General features: G+C 41.5%; 1 protein-coding gene across 5 annotated transcripts in view; it reads right to left on the bottom strand.

Annotated features, from left to right (window-relative positions):
• Nucleotides 1-19,169, bottom strand: part of DHX57 (DExH-box helicase 57) — a 78,340-nt gene that overhangs the window by 13,989 nt on the left and 45,182 nt on the right. For all 5 annotated transcript variants that reach the window (XM_024242726.3, XM_054547641.2, XM_024242727.3 and 2 more), the window contains 8 exons: nucleotides 17,299-17,395; nucleotides 15,512-15,685; nucleotides 14,842-15,042; nucleotides 11,358-11,634; nucleotides 7,381-7,476; nucleotides 7,209-7,292; nucleotides 3,857-3,991; nucleotides 2,146-2,220 (listed from right to left, as the gene is read on the bottom strand). In XM_024242726.3, the coding sequence (XP_024098494.2) occupies nucleotides 2,146-2,220; nucleotides 3,857-3,991; nucleotides 7,209-7,292; nucleotides 7,381-7,476; nucleotides 11,358-11,634; nucleotides 14,842-15,042; nucleotides 15,512-15,685; nucleotides 17,299-17,395 (1,139 nt within the window). The remainder of the gene's footprint in view (nucleotides 1-2,145; nucleotides 2,221-3,856; nucleotides 3,992-7,208; nucleotides 7,293-7,380; nucleotides 7,477-11,357; nucleotides 11,635-14,841; nucleotides 15,043-15,511; nucleotides 15,686-17,298; nucleotides 17,396-19,169) is intronic.

Below are 19,169 nucleotides of genomic sequence, written 5' to 3'. Positions count from 1 at the left end.
GGTGCCTGGAATCTGTCTTCATGGCTCAGTGAACCACTCGGGGCCTGGGGAGCAATGGCAGGCGATAGAGCAGGGCCCAAGTCTTTCTTATTGGTGAGTTCTTAGATATACAGTCAGATATATCTCCTTTTCCTTTTTGGTTTAGCGTCAAAATTATATTGTCACCTAAAACTTCTTATACCACATTTATGTTCTTTGTTTCTACATTTTAAGTCTCCAAACGATTTTTCCCCACATTCTTTTTCTTTTTTCTTTTTTTAGAGACAGGGTTTTGCCATGTTGCCCAGGCTGGTCTCAAACTCCTGAGCTCAAGCAATCCGCCCACCTCAGCCTCCCAAAGTGCTTGGATTATAGGCATGAGCCAATGCTCCTGGCCCCCACATTCTTTTTTAAATAATCTTTTTATTTTGAAATAATTATAGACTCACAGGAAGTGGCAAAATAGTACAGAGTTCCTTGTACCCTTCACCCAGCTTCCACCAACGGTAAGAACTTACATTACTAGAGTATAATATAAAAACCAGTAAATCTATATCCAAATGACTTTTTTCCCTTTCCTAACCACACTACAAAGCACAAACAATTTTTTAAAAGTACATTTCAAATGGTTTGAAAAGCATACAAATGCCAAGCAGAAAATGAGCTATAAATCAGTCAGATGTTAACTGAGGATTTAATAAAAAAAGTTAAGGCTTTGAAAAATGATTCAGTATTCTGCCAAATTGAAACTCTTTGGGGGAAAATGGTGCCTTGTTAGGGATGGATAATCAAAACTCAGGTAAAAGTCCAAGAGCACACTCAGGTAGGGTTTCCAGAAGGCTGGCCACAGGTGGTCTTATGGCAAAGCACTGATTTTTTATTTTTATTTGAGATGGAGTTTCGCTCTTGTCGCCTAGGCTGAAGTGCAATGGTGTGATCTCGCCTCACTACAACCTCTGCCTCCCGGGTTTAAGCGATTCTCCTGCCTCAGCCTCCTGAATAGCTGGGATTACAGGCATGCACCACCACGCCTGGCTAATTTTGTATTTTTGGTAGAGATGGGGTTTCTCCATATTGGTCAGGCTGGCCTCGAACTCCTGACCTCAGGTGATCTGCCCGCCTCGGCCTCCCAAAGTGCTTGGATTACAGGCGTGAGCCATTGCGCCTGGCCCTTATTATTTACTTGTTTGTTTGTTTGTTTGTTTGTTTTTGAGACAGAGTCTCGGTCTGTGGCCCAGGCTGGGGTACAGTGGCATGGTCTTGGCTTACTGCAACCTCCGCCTCCTGAGTTCAAGCAATTCTCCTGCCTCAGCCTCCTGAGTAGCTGGGATTACAGGCATGCACCAACACACTCAGCTAATTTTTGTATTTTTAGTAGATATGGGTTTCACCATGTTAGCCAGGCTGGTCTCAAACTCCTGACTTCGTGATCTGCCCAACTCAGCCTCCCAAAGTGTTGGGATTACAGGCGTGAGCCACCATGCCTGGCTATTTACTTTTAGTCCAGAGTAGAGAGTGTAAGATAAACTGTAGTTGAATCAAGTTTCCAACTAACATAGAAAGTTAGTTATATATAGGTTGGCCGACTGACATTTATGTCTATTTTAATTTTTGGAATATCATATATCAGATGGATTAAAAATTTTATACAATAAATGTGTTATTGAATAATGTATCCAAACAGATTTTGGGAACTGAAGGATTGAAAATGTATACTAAGTTTTTTTTTTTTTGAGACGGAGTCTCCCTCTGTCACCCAGGCTGGAGTGCAGTGGCGCGATCTCGGCTCACTGCAAGCTCTGCCTCCCGGGTTCATGCGATTCTCCTGCCTCAGCCTCCTGAGTAGCTGGGACTACAGGTGCCCGCCACCACGCCCGGCTAATTTTTTTTTGTATTTTTAGTAGAGACAGGGTTTTACCGTGTTAGCCAGGATGGTCTCGATCTCCTGACCTCGTGATCCACCTGCCTCAGCCTCCCAAAGTGCTGGGATTACAGGCGTGAGCCACCACGCCCAGTTGAAAATGTATACTAAGTTTAAAAGGGTGTGTGTGTGTGCACACATGTGTATATATCTCTTTAAGATGATTAATATGCACATCTCAACTTATATCACTTGGCTACAAATCAAACAAAAAATGGAAAGATCTAGGAAAAATGTTTTGTTACCTGCACTACATTTGGATACAAAGCAGCACACAGCATTGCTGATATCAGCTTGGGGTTCTCAGCATTTGAGTTTGCCTATGAGAAAAGTACAGCATTAATTAACAAGTAATATGGCTATTTCTGTTTTTCTTTTTGAGACAGAGTCTTGCTCTGTCACCCAGGCAAGACTGCAGTGGCGCCATCTCAGCTTACTGCAACCTCCGCCTCCCAGGTTCAAGTGATTCTCCTGCCTCAGCCTCCCGAGTAGCTGGGATTACAGGCATACACCGCTATGCCCGGTTAATTTTTGTATTTTTAGTAGAGACGAGGTTTCACCATGTTGGCCAGGCTGGTCTCTAACTCTGGACCTCAAGTGATCTGCCTACCTCAGTCTCTCAAAGTACTGAGATTACAGGCGTGAGCCACTGCATCTGGCTCTAATATGGCTATTTCTGTCTGTGCCATAGGATTTACCATTTTATTATATTTGATCTCTATCTTAAAGCAAAAAAAAAAAAAGAGCACCTAATTTCTATCTCTTTGCTAGAAAAATTATTTCTAACTAAAAAAACAAATCTACTGGAACACAGTCACATTGGACCCACTCCAAGGAGCCTACAATGACTTTCTAGACTTTTGCAAAGCAGTTACAAAGCCAGTGTTCCTAAGTATAAATGGAGAAAAAAATTCTGGTTCATGAGATGTTCAGAATCTCCAGAAAGTGCCAACTGCACTCGGAACACAGGGGCATCACGTTCATTTTACAGAAGTGCTCTTCCTATAGTTATAGAAAAAACTGTCTTTTGTTAGAAAAAATGCTGGCCTGATTTGAGAAAATTCTACCAGAAGTCTATTCTATCTCTTATGAATTTATCAAGAAGCAGTATGAAATTTAAAAACCAAAAACAACAGCAACAATGAGCAGAAAACTCTCTATTTTTTTTTTTTTTTTTTGAGACGGAGTTTTGCTCTTGCTGCCCAGGCTGGAGTGCAATGGCGCGATCTTGGCTCACTGCAACCTCCGCCTCCCGGGTTCAAGTGATTCTCCTGCCTCAGCCTCCCAGGTAGCTGGGATTACAGGCATGTGCTACCATGCCTGGATAATTTTGTATTTTTAGTAGAGACAGGGTTTCTCCACATTGGGCAGGCTGGTCTCGAGCTCCTGACCTCAAGTGATCTGCCCACCTTGGCCTCCCAAAGTGCTGGGATTACAGGCATGAGCCACCGTGCCCAGCCCCCTCTATTGACTGTTAGCTGACACTTAAAAAAATTTTTATATACTTTTTTTTTTTTTTTGAGACAGGGTCTGGCTCTGTTGCCCAGGCTAGAGTGCACTGTCTCAATCTTAGCCTACTGCAACCTCTGCTTCCTGGGGTCAGATCATTCTCCCACCTCACCCTCCCACATAGCTGGGAAAACAGGTGGTACACCACCATGCCTGGCTTATTTTTTTGTAGAGAGATGAGGGATTTCACCATGTTGCTCTGGCTGGTCTCGAACTCCTGAGCTCAAGCAATCCACCTGCCTCAGCCTCCCAAAGTGTTGGGATTATAGGCATGAGCCACTGTGCCAGGTCAGCTGATATTTATTTGTGCGAAGTAGAAAATCAAGAATACCATTAACCCACTGCTCAAAGGCTTAAGTGAAGAAGAATGTCTACAAGTGTTCCCAGGTTAAGATTGTATTTAGGTGCTAATTAAAGAGAAATAAGAATCAACTGCACATTCTTTACCTCTTCTCCTGTGGCGTCTAAGACACCGTCTCCTCCTTGGGCCCTTTTCTCAATTTCCCTTGCTCTGAGCCCTTCCCTTGCAAACCCTATATCCGATAACAGTTCCGTGAATTGTCGTTTGAGGCTGGCCATTTCCTGAAAGAAGTGGAAAAACCTTTAAGCAAGGGCATCAGCATAACAAAGTGTTAAGTCTTACAAAAATGAGTGACTACAAAAATGCATTATTTCAGGGGGTAGCAATGAGGCTCAAGTGGATTCATTACTCAGGTATGAAGAGGATCTTGTCTGGTCATTTCCAAGAAGCAGCTTTCACTTACACAAACTGGCAGGCAAAGTGAAACAGTTATGCAGAAAAGCAAAAATTCAGTAAATCCAAGGATCATTTATTTAACTCTAGATTACAATTTTAAACACTTTCATTGGATTTTAGGTAGGCCTGATTTTCCACGAAATTCTTAGGACAGCAAAAAATGCTGTTTGTTTTGACTGGAATTCCAACTCCAAGTGCTGTGGCACTGTCTACTATCTAGCTTTTCCTACTTGCATTTTTGCTCCTGTCCTCTCAGTTCCTTACTCAGGCCTAGAGTGGTTCGTGCTCTCGGTGGAACTCAGCAGAATGTTTCCTCTTTCTCCTTCATTATGGTCTTGCTGGCTCATATCTTTTCCTAGGAATAGGGACATCATTAAGTGGTTCAAGATTTTTTTTTTTTTTTTGAGACGGAGTCTTGCTCTGTCATCCAGGCTGGAGTGCAGTGGCGTGATCTTGGCTTACTGCAACCTCCGCGTCCTGGGTTCAAGCGATTCTCCTGCCTTAATCTCCCGAGTAGCTGGGACTACAGGTGTGTGCCACCACGCCCAGCTAATTTTTGTATTTTTAGTAGAGATGGAGGTTTCACCATGTTGGCCAGGCTGCTCTCGAACTCGTGATCTCAGGTGATCCGCCCACCTTGGCCTCCCAAAGCACTGAGATTACAGGCATGAGCCACTACGCCTGGCCATGGTTTAAGATTTAGATGCTCCTTTTAGTGGCTGAGCACAAATGTGAGAAAGAAAGCACAAACTTCTTTCTCTTGTGGCTACTGTTCTCACATAGGCTGCACATCAGACAAAGAGAAGGAAATAACAATCATTCAAGGAACTGAAAGCTAAGCAACACTACCCTGTCTCTCAATGATGGTTTAAGTATTTTCTTGGACTGTCTCAAGTATACATGGATAACTAGAATATAATTAGGAGTTAAATATACCACAGTTTATATTTCACAACAAAGTTTTAATTGAAATCTTAATAAAAACAATCCTACAATCTAGCTGAAGTTTAGTGAAAAGATGCAACTCTTGTTTGATGGACCTCATAAGTCACAGCAAAATCTACACATATCCTAATGAAAAAAATAAATAAATTTAGTAGGAAATATAATTTAAAAGAAATATCCTCATCTTATATTTAAGCATCTTAATGACTTGAGAAAATATTTCTTATTGCCCTGTACATATAAACACCCCATCCCGCCCACCTTTGATTAGTGATTCTCAGCCTCCCGAGTAGCTGGGACCACAGGCGTGCACCATCACGCCTGGCTAATTTTTATATTTTTTATAGAGATGGGGTTTCGCCATGTTGCCCAGGCTGGCCTCGAACTCCTGGGCTCAAAGGTTCTGCCTGCCTTGGCTTCCCAAAGTGCTGGGATTATAGGCATGAGCCACTGTGCAGGGCCCCAAAATCTTTGAGTAAAACATGCTTTGCAAAGATGTGTGCCATCATTATTTTGGCTTCTCATACCACTTTGGAATTTATTTATTTATTTATTTATTTATTTTTTGAGACAAAGTCTCCCTCTGTTGCACAGGCTGGAGTGCAATGGCACAATCTCAACTCACTGAAACCTTCATCTCCTGGGTTCAAGCGATTCTCATGCCTCAGCCTCCCGAGTAGCTGGGATTACAGGTATGAGCCACCATGCCCAGCTAATTTTTTGTATTTTTAATAGAGATGGAGTTTTGCTATGTTGGCCAGGCTGGTCTTGAACTCCTGGCCTCAAGTGATCTGCCTCCCTCGGCCTTCCAAAGTGCTGGGATTACAGGCGTGAGCCACAGTCCCTGGCCTCATATCACTTTGGAAGGGCACCTAAACACTGTTGCAACAGGAGACAGAAGCCCTGCCTACATTATACAGAAGATAAGACATTTTTTATTTTTATTTTTTAAGACAGGCTCTCCCTCTGTTGGCCTAGGCTGGAGTACAGTAGGGCATTCATGGCTCACTGCAGTCTTGACCTCCCAGGCTCAAATGATCCTCCCACCTCAGCCTCTGGAGTAGATGGGATTACAGGCCCATGTCACTAGGTCTGGCTGATTTTTGTATTTTTTGTAGAGATGGGGTTTTGCCATGTTTCCCAGGATGGTCTCAAACTCCTGGGCTCAAGCAATCCTCAGCCTCCCAAAGTGTTGGGATTACAGGTATGAGCCACCACGCCCAGCTAAACATTTTCTTATATACTCATTATATTCACATAGTAGGTTCTGATAGATATAAGAAAAATTAACAAAATCTGGTTCAGTATTAGTTCTTTGGTTTTGGGGAGAGGGGAAGGGATTAGAGACGGCTATGGACCCCTCTGAAAAGCTGATGAAAGCTATGGTCCGTCTCTCTAGAATAATGCACATATGTATAAGCATACAATTTTGTGTACAATTTCAGGGGCTTAGGGATTCAGGTTAAGAATGCCTGGGGTAGCCCGGTGTGGTGTCTCACACCTGTAATCCCAGCACTTTGGGTGGCCAAGGCGGGCGGATCATGAGGTCAGGAGTTCGAGAGCAGCCTGGCCAGCATGGTGAAACCCCATCTCTACTAAAAATACAAAAAAATTAGCTGGGCATGGTGGCATGCGCCTGTAGTCCCAGCTACTCAGGTGCCTGAGGCAGGAGAATCGCTTGACCCCGGGAGGCGCAGGATGCAGTGAGCCGAGATCGCGCCACTGCACTCCAGCCTGGGAGACAGAATGAGACTCTGTCTCAAACAAACAAACAAACAAACGAAAAAGAATCCCTGGTGTAATTACTGAAAAAACTGACTTGCAGTAAGCAGCAGTCTTACTGCCTATGTTCTACCCTATCCTCCACATAAGTAAACAAAAATTCACCACAAAGAGGAAAAGGAGGTCAGTGGAAAGGTTCAGCACAGAAGGCCTGATGCCACAGTGCGGGAGTCCATTTTACACGGCTGGTAAAGCCAAACATATTCCAGAAATAACATTTGCAATGTTAAGACAGGACACATGAGACAAAGTCGCAGCACCCTCTGGTGAGCTACTCTAATACAAAATGAAAAAAAAGCCACAGACACAACTCACCTGCAGAACTCTTCCGGACAAGAAGTTTTGTCTGCAGTAATTATAACTTGCACGCATGCCTTCTTTTGTACTTAGCTGCCATCCCTAAATTTTGGAGAAAATCAAACTGAACTTATTCAGTCTTTAGTGCCAACACTGGTAATAAAACTAAGCTATTAAGTTATATACTTACCTTATACGCTCGTAGAAGGGCCAGATAATCACTGTTTGCGAATGCAAATTCCAGCTTTTTCTGGTTAGCTTCTTCTTTTTTATCCCAGGGAGATACCTAAAGGAGAGAGGAAAATCAGATTTAAAGAACACTTTTTTTTTTTTTCAAAGACAGGGTCTTGTTCTGTTGCCCAGGCTGGAGTGCAGTAGTGTGATCATAGCCCACTGCAACCTTTATCTCCCAGGCTTAAGCAATCCTCCTGCCTCAGCCTCCCTGGTAGCTGGGACTACAGGTGTGCCCCATCATGCCAGCTAATTTTTTAAAATTTTTGGTAGAGATGGAGTCTCACCGTGTTGTGCAGGCTGGTCTTGAACTCCTGGGCTCAGGCAATTGGCCCACCTCGGCCTACCACAGTGCTGGCATTATAGGCATGAGCCACCACACCAGGTCCTATAGGACACTTTTTATCTGAGGTTTCAAATGGCATCTTCCTATTGCTAAAGCCAGATGCCTTGGGAAAGGATTTTGTGTGGAAAAAGTGTAATCAGTGGGTCAGCTAATTAAAGGCAATTATGCAGGTAAATGGCAAGCTCACAGTCTTTGCTCTGTCAAGTCTGCCTGCCCACCCAAAATAAGCTCTTCTGGGTCTTTTAGTTCCAGGTGGCAAGAGTCATCAAAGAGCCACTCATTCTAAAGCTATATCTAAAACATAACATTCTGTTATCTGTGTTCTTTATTTTACAGATTCTTATTCGTCTTCTACGATTGAGTCTCCCTTGCTTCTATACCCATAACTAGTGTTTTACTCTTATTTATTGTTTTACTTGAAAATCTACACTGGGAAGAATCCTCTTATTTTATTACAAATGTTTACAAGTCTTCCTTTTCCCTACAAATGTGTAAAATCAGCAGGGAAGTTAATTTTCACCGCTTTACACATACCAATTCATTAATCCAATAATATTTCTCTACCTTCTCAGGCTCTATAGATATCAGCATGAGCTGCAGTAGTTTCTCATAGCAATCTAAACCAATGCCCTAGTTGCAACACCACTGAAAATCATTCTAAACCAACCATAGTGCTTCTCTCTAATTTTTGTAAATTTAAATAATCTTATAACTAATACAACAGCAATAAAATTTTAGTTTCTACTTGAAAGTAAAATTCCTTCCTTTTTAGACAGGCTAGTGGGAAAAGGATTGCATGTGGGAGATTAATACTATGTTTACAGAGTCCAGCAAAGGACAGGTGCTCAGTTTTGGCCAAGGATGACATCAACATTTCTTTTCTCTCTTTTTTTTTTTTTCTTCAGATCACTAAACGAAGGTAGACATCAACATTTCTGGATTCAGAGTCCAGAGTGCTCACCATTACACCATGGAACCTCAAACCAGACATCAACATCTCTAATGAGTCTTTCTTTATTCCAATAAAAGAAAATGGTCAGTGAGAGGTTGGTTTAGATGATTTGGGAAAAGGCAATGGAAGTCCTGTTCACAAGGCTGATACTGTGTACCCCCAGCAAGTTATGTCACCTCTTCTGGTCCTTGGTTTTATCATTTCTTTTTTTCTTTTTTTAAAGAGTAGTCAAGTCTCAACAATCAATTGAGATAACTCACTACCACTGGACCAGCTGGTTTATAATTTGTTGTTAAGTCAGGGAGCTGGACTAAGATATTTTTGCAGATCTGTGAGTTTATAATTCGATGACATATAACATTAAAACTGAAGAAAATGAATATATCCATTTATTCTCCTAACTATATAAAATAAGCCATGATAAAAATAAAGGCAGATTGCTTATCATGAAAGGACCAGTAAAAAAGATTTTTTTTAATGAAGGAAAAAAAAAAAAAGGCAGACTGACACTCCACCCAACAGCAGAAAATCCTTTCTTCTCAAGTATACGTGGAACACCCTCCAGGATAGACCATATGCTTGACCATAAAACAAAGCTCAGTACGTTTTAAAGAGGATTGAAATAATACAAATATGTTCTCTGTCCACAAGACTGAAATTAGAAATAATGAAAAAAAATTGCGAACTCACAAATATATAGAAATTAAACACCCCATGCCTAAATAATCAAAGGGTCACAGGAGAATAAAAAGGAAAATCAGAAAATACTTTGAGATGAATGAAAAGGAAAACCAAAATGTATAGGATGCAGCTAAAATAGTCCTTAGAGAAAAACTGAGAGCTGTACATGCTTACATAAAAAAGAAAGATCTCAAAACAAGAACCTAAACTTCTACTTTAAGACACTAGAAAAAGAAGAGCCACCTAAACCTTAAGTAAACAGAAGGAAGGAAAGAATAAAGAGCAGACAGTAAAGAAATAAAGAACAGAAAAACAATTGAAAAAAATTAACAAAACTGCCAGGCACGGTGGCTCATACCTGCAATCCTGCCACTTTGGGAGGCTGAGGCAGGCAGATCACGAGGTCAGGAGGCAGGCAGATCACGAGGTCAGGAGTTAGAGATCAGCCTGACCAACATGGTGAAACCCTGTCTCTATAAAAATACAAAAATTAGCTGGGCATGGTGGCACGTGCCTGTAATCCCAGCTACTCGGGAGGCTGACGCAGGAGAACCGCTTGAACCTGGAAGCGGAGGTTGCAGTGAGCCGAGATTGCACCACTGCACTCCAGCCTGGGCAACAGAGTGAGACCCCATCCCAAAAACAAAAAATAAAACCAAAAGTTGATTCTCTGAAAAGACAAAGAAAATTGACAAATCTTTAGCTAGACTGACCAAGAAAAAGAGAGGGAAAGCTCAAGTTACTAGAATCAGAAAAAGGGACATTATTACTAGCCTTACAGAAATAAAAAAGATTATAAAGGGACATTATGAATAATTATATGCCAATAAATTAGATAAGTTAGACAAAATAAAATTACTAGAAAAACATAAACTATCACAACTGACTCAAAACAACTGACTCAAAAAGAAATAGACAATCTGAAGAGTCCTAGAACTAATGAAGAGATTGAATTAATAATAAAACAACTACCTACCAACCCTCCCACTCCACCACCCCCAGCCCAGGTGGCTTTATACCACTGAATTCTACTAAACATTTAATGATAATTTTTTCTTTTTTTTTGAGTCAGAATTTCACTCTTGTTGCCCAGGCTGGAGTGTGATGGCGCGACTGGCTCATTGCAACCTCCGCCTCCCAGGTTCAAGTGATTCTTCTGCCTCAGCCTCCCGAGTAGCTGAGATTATAGGCATGCACCACCATGCCCGGCTAATTTTGTATTTTTAGTAGAGATGGGGTTTCTCCATGTTGGTCAGGCTGGTCTCAAACTCCTGACTTCAGGTGATCCACCTGCCTCGGCCTCCCAAAGTGCTGGGATTACAGGCGTGAGTCACCGCGCCTGGCCCTAAAGAAGAATTAATATCAGTTGTTCTTTTTTTTCAGACGGAGCCTTGCTCTGTCACCAGTCTGGAATGCGGGGTGCGATCTTGGCTCAGCAACCTCTGCCTCCCAGGTTCAAGCGATTCTCCTGCATCAGCCTCCCAAGTAGCTGGGACTACATGTACGCATCACCACGCCTGGCTAATTTTTTGTATTTTCAATAGAGACAGGGTTTCACCATGTTGGCCAAGCTGGTCTCGAACTACAGACGTCAAATGATCTGCCCGCCTCAGCCTCCCAAAGTGCGGGGATTACAGGCATAAGCCACCGCACCTGGCCTGGATTACTTTTAATAAGTTGTATCTCTAGTTCTCAGTCTTTATTTGGAGGGTGGATCTCTTTGAGGATTGGATGACATTGTTCCCTAAAAAATCTTTTTGTTTGTTTTATTTGTTTTTGTCTTTTCAGAAATTTATTTTTGACCTTCTCCCTCCCATGCAGATGTGCCCTAAAAAATTCACATCTAACATACAAGCAAATTTTTAGGGGGCTCACATGCCCTTGATTCCCCCATGGTCCCCTTAGAGACCTATGGTCCTCTTAGAGACTCCAGTTTAGATGAATGTTGTTTACTTACAAACGGAGACTTAAAAGCCAAACTGGCAGCAATGGTGAGAGCAGGATCCAAACAGCGGAAGATAGACCCAAACAACATTAGTTTGCCAATTCTCACATCCACGGGCAGAGAGGCCAAATGATACCCAAGAGGGGTCAATTTTTCATCTGGAGTTAATGCTCCTAAGTCTCGTAATCGTATTTTTGAGGCACGAAGAGAATCGGTGTGTGGAGGTTCAATAAGCCGAGAGAACACAGACTGGAGATTATGAGCACTAAACATCTCTAAGATTTTAATTCTGAAAAGGAAACAAAATAATAATTTGTCAATTTTATTTCTGGTGGGATGACACAGAGGAATAATTTCTTTTGTGAGTGATAATAAATTTACAAGTTTAAATAAAAAATTTTAAAATCTCATGTTTTCTACTTCTACAAATAAACCACAAAACACTTTCAGATTCTGAAACTTATTCATATTCAGAACAAAATTCTCTCTATAAACTTTCAAAATGCTTCTTTCCATAAAAGTGGGATCGAATTATGAAATAGAGTTCATGACAAAAGATAATAAGTGTTGGCAAGGATGTGGAGAACTTGGAACCCTGCACGTTGTTGGTGGGAATGTAAAATGTTGCAGCCACTATGAAAAACAGGATAGAGATTCCTCAAAAAACTAAAAATAGAACTACCATATGATCCAGCAACCCCACTTCTAAGTATACATCCAAAAGAATTGAAGTCAGAATCTTGCAGAGAGGCCAGGCGCAGTGGCTCACGCCTGTAATCCCAGCACTTTGGGAGGCCGAGGTAGGTGGATCATTTGAGGTCAGGAGTTCGAGACCAGCCTGGCCAACATGGTGAAACTCTGTCTCTACTAAAAATACAAAAATTAGCCAGGCATGGTGATGTGCACATGTAATCCCAGCTACTTGGGAGGCTGAGGCAGGAGAATCTCTTGAACCCGGAGGTGGAGGTTGCAGTGAGCCAAGATCACGCCACTGTACCGAGCAAGACTGTTTCCAAAAAAAAAAAAAAAAAAGAATCTTGCAGAGCAGAGATACTTGCACTCCTGTGTTCACTAATATTATTCACAATACCCAAGATGTGGAAACAACCTAAATGTTCATTACAGATGAGTGGATAAAGACAGTGCAGTATATATACATACAGTGGAATACTACTCAGGCTTAAAAAAGAAAGAAATTCTGCAATATGCAACAGTATGGATGAAACCTTGAGGACATTATGTTAAGTGAAATAAGCCAGTCACAAAAAGACAAATGCTGGATGGTTCTACTTGTATGAGGTATCTAAAATAGTCAAACTCACAGAAGCAGAGAGTAGAATGGTTGCCAGGGGCTGGACGTGAGGGGAAAATGGAGAGTTGCTGTCCAATAGGTATAAAGTTTCAGTTTTGCAAAATGAGTAAGTTCGAGAGCTCTGCTGTACAACATTATGCCTATAGTTAACGGTACTGTGTTGTAAAATTAAACATTTGCTAAGAGGGTAGATCTCATATTAAGTATTCTTACCATAATAAAAACTGGACATGATTAACTTAGATAGTTCTGACTGCTATACAATTAAAGGTATTTATGAAAAAGGTTTAAATGATCCACTTATTCCTTCTCACATCTGAAGTTGCAGTCATTATTTATTTATTTTTATTTTTTTGGGGGGATGGAGTTTCATTCTTATTGCCCCGGCTGGAGTGCAATGGTATGATCTTGGCTCACTGCAACCTCCACCTCCCGGGTTCAAGTGATTCTCCTGCTTCAGCCTCCTAAGAAACTAGGATTACAGGCGTGCGCCACTATACTTGGCTAATTTTATATTTTTTTTAGTAGAGATGGGGTTTCACCATGTTGGCCAGGCTGGTCTCGAACTCCTGACCTCAGCTGATCTGCCTGCCCCAGCCTCCCAAAGTGCTGGGATTACAGGCATGAGCCACCACACCCAGCCCAAAGCTGCAGTCATTGTTTATAAAATTAATCTGCATTGTGTCCTGCCTTGTGATAGCTCTTCAAAAACTAGTGTTTTAAATTATGAACTTCATTCAGAAAGAGTTCTCATTTAAAAAAAAAAATTATGAATATCAGCAACTTAGAGAAAAGTGCAACATAAACATAAAATTTTATTTACTTCACATACAGCTTCTTTTTAAGTTGCCAATCTATATACATACAATTTTACATTTTTATTAACATGTATATTTTTGGTACCTAGCCTTTTCTCACTTAATGTAGTTTACTCTAAGACATGAATTGACAGTAATCTACTTAGTTAAATTTCATTTTTATTTTATTCATTTATTTATTTTTTGAGATGGAGTCTTGCTCTGTTGCCCAGGCTGGAGTGCAGTGGCACGATCTCGGCTCACTGCAACCTCTGTCTCTTGGGTTCAAGTGATTCTCCTGCCTCAGCCTCCCCCAGTAGCTGGGATTTACAGGCACGCACCACCATGCCCAGCTAATTTTTTTTTGTATTTTTATTAGAGATGGGGTTTCACCATGTTGGCCAGGCTGGTCTCGAACTCCTGACCTCAAATAATCTGCCTGCCTCAGCCTCCCAAAGTGCTGGGATTACAGGCGTGAGCCTTGGCACCCAGCCCATTTTATTCATTTATTTTTAAAATGGGGCCTCACTCTGTCTCAGAGGCTGGTGGGCAGTAGTGCATGGCTTACTGCAGGATCAACCTCTGGGGCTCAAGAGATCCTCCCATCTCAGTCTCCCAAATAGCTATAGGACCACAGGTGCGTGCTACCATGCTCAGCTAAGTTTTATATTTTTTGTAGAGATGGGGTTTTGCCATGTTGCCCAGGGTGGTCTCAAGCTCCTGGGTTCAAGTGATCCTCACACTCTGGCCTCCCAAAGTGCTGGGATTAAAGTTGTGAGCCACCACACCGGGCCTACAAATGTATTATATTATTTTTTAATATTCAAGTTTTATTTAATTTAATTTATTATTATTATTTTTGAGATGGAGTTTCACTCTGTCACCCAAGCTGGAGTGCAACGTCATGATCTCAGCTCACTGCAACCTCCGCCTCCTGGGTTCAAGAGATTCTCCTTCCTCAGCCTCCCAAGTAGCTGGGATTACAGATGTGCGCTATCACACCCAGATAATTTTTGTATTTTTAGTAGAGATAGAGTTTTGCCATGTTGGCCAGGCTGGTCTCGAACTCCTGACCTCAGGTGATCCACCTGCCTCGGCCTCCCAAAGTGCTGGGATTACAAGCATGAGCCTCCACGCCCAGCCCTACATATGTATTCTTAAGCTCTGTTTTAGGGCCATGCTCTGCAATGTAAGAGATCTTTATCTGCAGAAATTTAAAAGGAATGGTAAAGGCAACACTAAGGATCTCTTTCTTCGCAAATAAATGAGATTATTGGTGGTCATTCTTAGCCAAATATCTTCTAGAAGTAAAAGGAAAACATGGAACTTAATAGAGTGAGAAACATTTAGACCTTTTGGAAGCAAAACACAAAAAACCAGATGTCACCTTAGACACAGCTGTTCCAATGGCACTCTTTGTATTTCTGGTAGCTGTTGCTTTAAAAGCTGGTGATTATAGTGATGGCTAGTGAATAAATGGAAGCAGACCCCAGATGCAACACGGCCTGCTCGGCCTTTCCTTTGTAAAGCATTAGCTCGAGATACAAAGGTGTCCTCTAGACTTTCCATCCCTTTGCTGGCATCATATCTATAAGGAAAAAGAAAATATAAAATTGAGTCATTTTATAAAAACATGGCCAAGACTGCTTGGTAGGGACAGAATAGATGAACCAGCTTCCTCCTATAGAGCGACACAGTGCCCTGTATATTCTGGGACAGCTGAGTCCCTGGTAGGAGCAGCTAGTGCTGATTTAAGTGGCATCAAGTGCAGAGTTTCCCAAACTACACAGTTTCTTCATTCAACCCTTTTTCATACAAGCACATATAAAATCACATGACAAAAAGAGAGAAAAAGCAATTCATTACTTTTCATCCCCAGTTGACGTTAAGGTCCATGGTCTTGGCTACAGAATCACTTACACATCCACGTACAGTTTTCATAAAGTATTTTTTCATACAGTAATCCGTGTAGCTTAATAGCATTAGCCATTAACAACTGTGTCTCCCTAAATGAAGCATTTTTAGCCCCTCTCTTACATCACCACAAGACAGAATACCTCTTTTCTTTCATTTTCCCAGAATCGATGACATAGACAACATCATCAATGGTTATGGATGTCTCAGCAATGTTGGTGGAAATTATAATCTTAGTTACTCCTACAGGAGGTTTTACAAACACAGCCTGCTGCTCTTCACTGGATAAAGATGAATGAAGTGGGTGAATAACACATCTGGAAGGAAATAAAAGCACATGAAGTATTCTAGCACATAGCACCGAAACTAGATTACAGTGGTTGAATTTCTACTAAAACCAACAATATGACTTCAGGTATTAGCAACTTCTCCACAACCTGTCCTCAGAGCCCAGCTCTTCTATATAGTAAAGTTTTGGCCGGGTACAGTAGCTCACACCTGTAATCCCAGCACTTTGGAAGGCTGAGGCAGGTGGATCACCCGAGGTCAGGAGTTCGAGATCAGCCTAGCCAACATGGTGAAACCTCGTCTCTACTAAAAATACAAAAATTAGCCAGGTGTGTTGGTGGGCACCTGTAATCCCAGTTACTCAGGAGGCTGAGGCAGGTGAATCACTTCAGCCCAGGAGGCGGAGGTTGCAGTGAACTGAGATCCTGCCATTGCACTCCAGCTTGGGCGACAATAGTGAGACTCCGTCTCAAAAAATAAAATAAAATAAAATAAAAGGTAAAGTCCTTTCTGATTTTTACAGAATATTTACTTAGTTCTAGGAACCAAAAACCTCATACCAACTTGGGAAAAATGTTGGAGTGTAATTCAGTAATAAATAATGAAGAGGAATAAATAATTGATATTCTACGACCAACAAGCCTAGTGCAAACTAACCAGCAAAGAATCATTCTTCCTTTAAATACAAGAAAAGCCTGTAATCCCAGCTACTTGTGAGGCTGAGGCAGAAGAATCACTTGAACCTGGGAGGCAGACGTTGCAGTGAGCCGAGATCACACCACTGCACTCCAGCCTGGGCCACAGAGTGAGACTCTGTCTCAAAAAAAAAAAAAAAAAAAAAAAAAATATATATATATATATATATACATACATACACACACACATACAGAGAAGAGAGGCAATGACAATGATGTAACCTCAGAAACTTCATTCTTACATTTTAAGGGAGTGTCCGTTTGTCAATAGTTTTCCCCTTAAATATGAAGACACACCCAGTGTGTCTTGCTCCTGGAATACGAACTATATTGAAGATGATTTTCTCCCATAATGGTAAGACTTCTTTGTTGTTACTAACGCTGCCTTTCCCCCACCTTCCCCCACTATCTGGGGCTCTGACATCTAAAATTACATGCAAATTTGCTGAGTCACTATGCTAAGTGAAGAGAATTTTTTTTTGAAACGGAGTTTCACTCTTGTTGCCCAGGCTGGAGTGCAATGGTGTGATCTCAGCTCACCAAAACCTCCTCCTCCTGGGTTCAAGCTATTCTCCTGCCTCAGCCTCTCAAGTAGCTGTGTTTATAGGCGCTGGCCACCACACCTGGCTAATTTTGTATTTTTAGTAGAGATGGGGTTTCTCCACGTTGGTCAGGCTGGTCTCGAACTCCTGACCTCAGGTGATCCGCCCGCCTCGGCCTCCCAAAGTGCTGGGATTACAGGCATGAGCCACTGAGCCCGGCCAATATTTTTCTTTAATAAAAGGGGAATAACTGATTTCCTGCAGCAAATAGGTTTGTTCATTTCCAGCTGGCATAAACAAATGTATGCTCGAAGAGTGGTGCTCTTCCAGGGTCTAAAGAGGGTGATGATATCTTTAGAGGTAATTGCAATGGATGATTAAGAATATAGAAAGCAATTAGCTTACCGATTACTACGTCTGTTGTTGAAAAGAGAATTAGACTGTAGCTGTTCGTAAAGCATTTTGATTTCTGCTAGTCCTGGTAAAAATACAAGTATAGCACCTGGGTATATAAAAAGAATCAATATGTGGGTAAGCATAGGCACAGAAAAGAAACAAGAAAAAAATTTTTTAAAAAGAATATGGTAAATGAAGTAAATGAAAAATTAATATAGATTATAAAGCTGTTCTTAACCAAAATATGCAATAATCTGAGAATTTCGCCTGTGGTCTCAGCTACCCGGCAGGCTGAGGTAGGAGGGTCGCTTGAGCCAGGGAGGCGGAGTTTGCAGTAAGCCAAGACTGTGCCACTGTACTCTAGCCTGGACAACAGAGCGAGACCCTTTCTCAAAAAAAAAAAAAAAGAGAGAAATTTTCACTATCAGTTTTACTTTCTTTGTAAAGTCCCAGAGGATTTAAACAAATAAATAATTACATGTTTTATGTATTCTCTGACTTAATAAGGACAAAATGGAGATTTATCTTTCTATAACCAGTAAAACTGAGGTGTGGAAAAGTATAATGTCTGTCAGTATAATGCCAAGAATTATTAGCTAAGCTCTTTTTTTATTTTAATTTTTATTTTTTGAGACAAGGCCTTGCTTTGTCACCCAGGCTGAAGTGCAATCACGGCTCACTGCAGCCTCAACCTCCCCAGGCTCAAGTGATTTTCCTACCTTAGCCTCCTGAGTAGTTGGGACTACAGGTACATGCCATCACGCCCGGCTAATTTTTTATATTTTTGGTAGAGATAGGGTTTCACCATGTTGCCCAGGCTGGTCTCAAACTCCTGGACTCAAGTGATCCACCCACCTCAGCCTACCAAAATGCTGGGATTACAGGCGTGAGCCACTGTGCCTGGCCTAGCTAAGCTCTATAAATAAACTTTTTCAGTACACTGGCTATTTTTTTTATTTTTATTTTTGGGAGAGCTTCTTGCTCTGTTGCCCAGGCTGAAGTGCAATGATGCGATCTCGGCTCACTGCAACCTCTGCCTCCTGGTTTCAATTGATTCTCCTGCCTCAGCCTCCTGAGTAGCTGGGATTACAGGTGCGTGCCACCACACCCAGCTAATTTTTGTATTTTTAGTAGAGACAGGTTTCACTATGTTGGTCAGGCTGGTCTCGAACTCCTGACCTTGTGATCTGCCCGCCTTGGCCTCCAAAAGTGCTGGGATTACAGGCATGAGCCACTGCGCTTGGCCCCACTGGCAACTTTCTATTTTTTAATTTTTTTAGAGACGAGGTCTCACTATACTGCCCAGGATGGTCTTGAACTCTTGAGCCCAAGCAATCTTTCTGCTTTAGCCTCCCGAGTAGTAGTTGGGACTACAGGCATGCACGACCACACCTGACCTTGACATTCTATTTCTATAGGAAGAGTTATTCTCCTAACCTTATAAGACAGGAAGACTATTCTATTAATAAATAAAATCCATAAACATTTTACTGGAAATGAGAAAAAGAAACTATAATTGGCTGGCCAATCTGGTAATCTAAATTCAGATATATTTTAGAGACAGCCCATTAACTAATCATATCATGTTAACAGTTTATGGGCTTTTAAATTTTACATTAAAGAAAATAAGCATGAAAACTGATTATAGTATATTTCTGTGTGAAGAGCAGTCACTCAGCAATAGTTACCTTCTTTTGTGCTTTATTCAGGGAGAAAAATGGTACTGTTTTCACCAGCCCCCCTTTAATCCCACAAATATTTATTGGGTGCCTATGTCAGCTCCATGTGAAGTGCAATGGGATATAAAACAAGCATCTGTCAGCAGAGAACTCATGACCTATTATTCAGTCATAGTTATCCTTCCCACTAAATAAATGAGG

This window comes from Pongo abelii, chromosome 12, assembly GCF_028885655.2.
Source record: "Pongo abelii isolate AG06213 chromosome 12, NHGRI_mPonAbe1-v2.0_pri, whole genome shotgun sequence".
Classification (NCBI taxonomy): domain Eukaryota; kingdom Metazoa; phylum Chordata; class Mammalia; order Primates; family Hominidae; genus Pongo; species Pongo abelii.
This window is presented reverse-complemented; position numbering and strand designations above follow the sequence as displayed.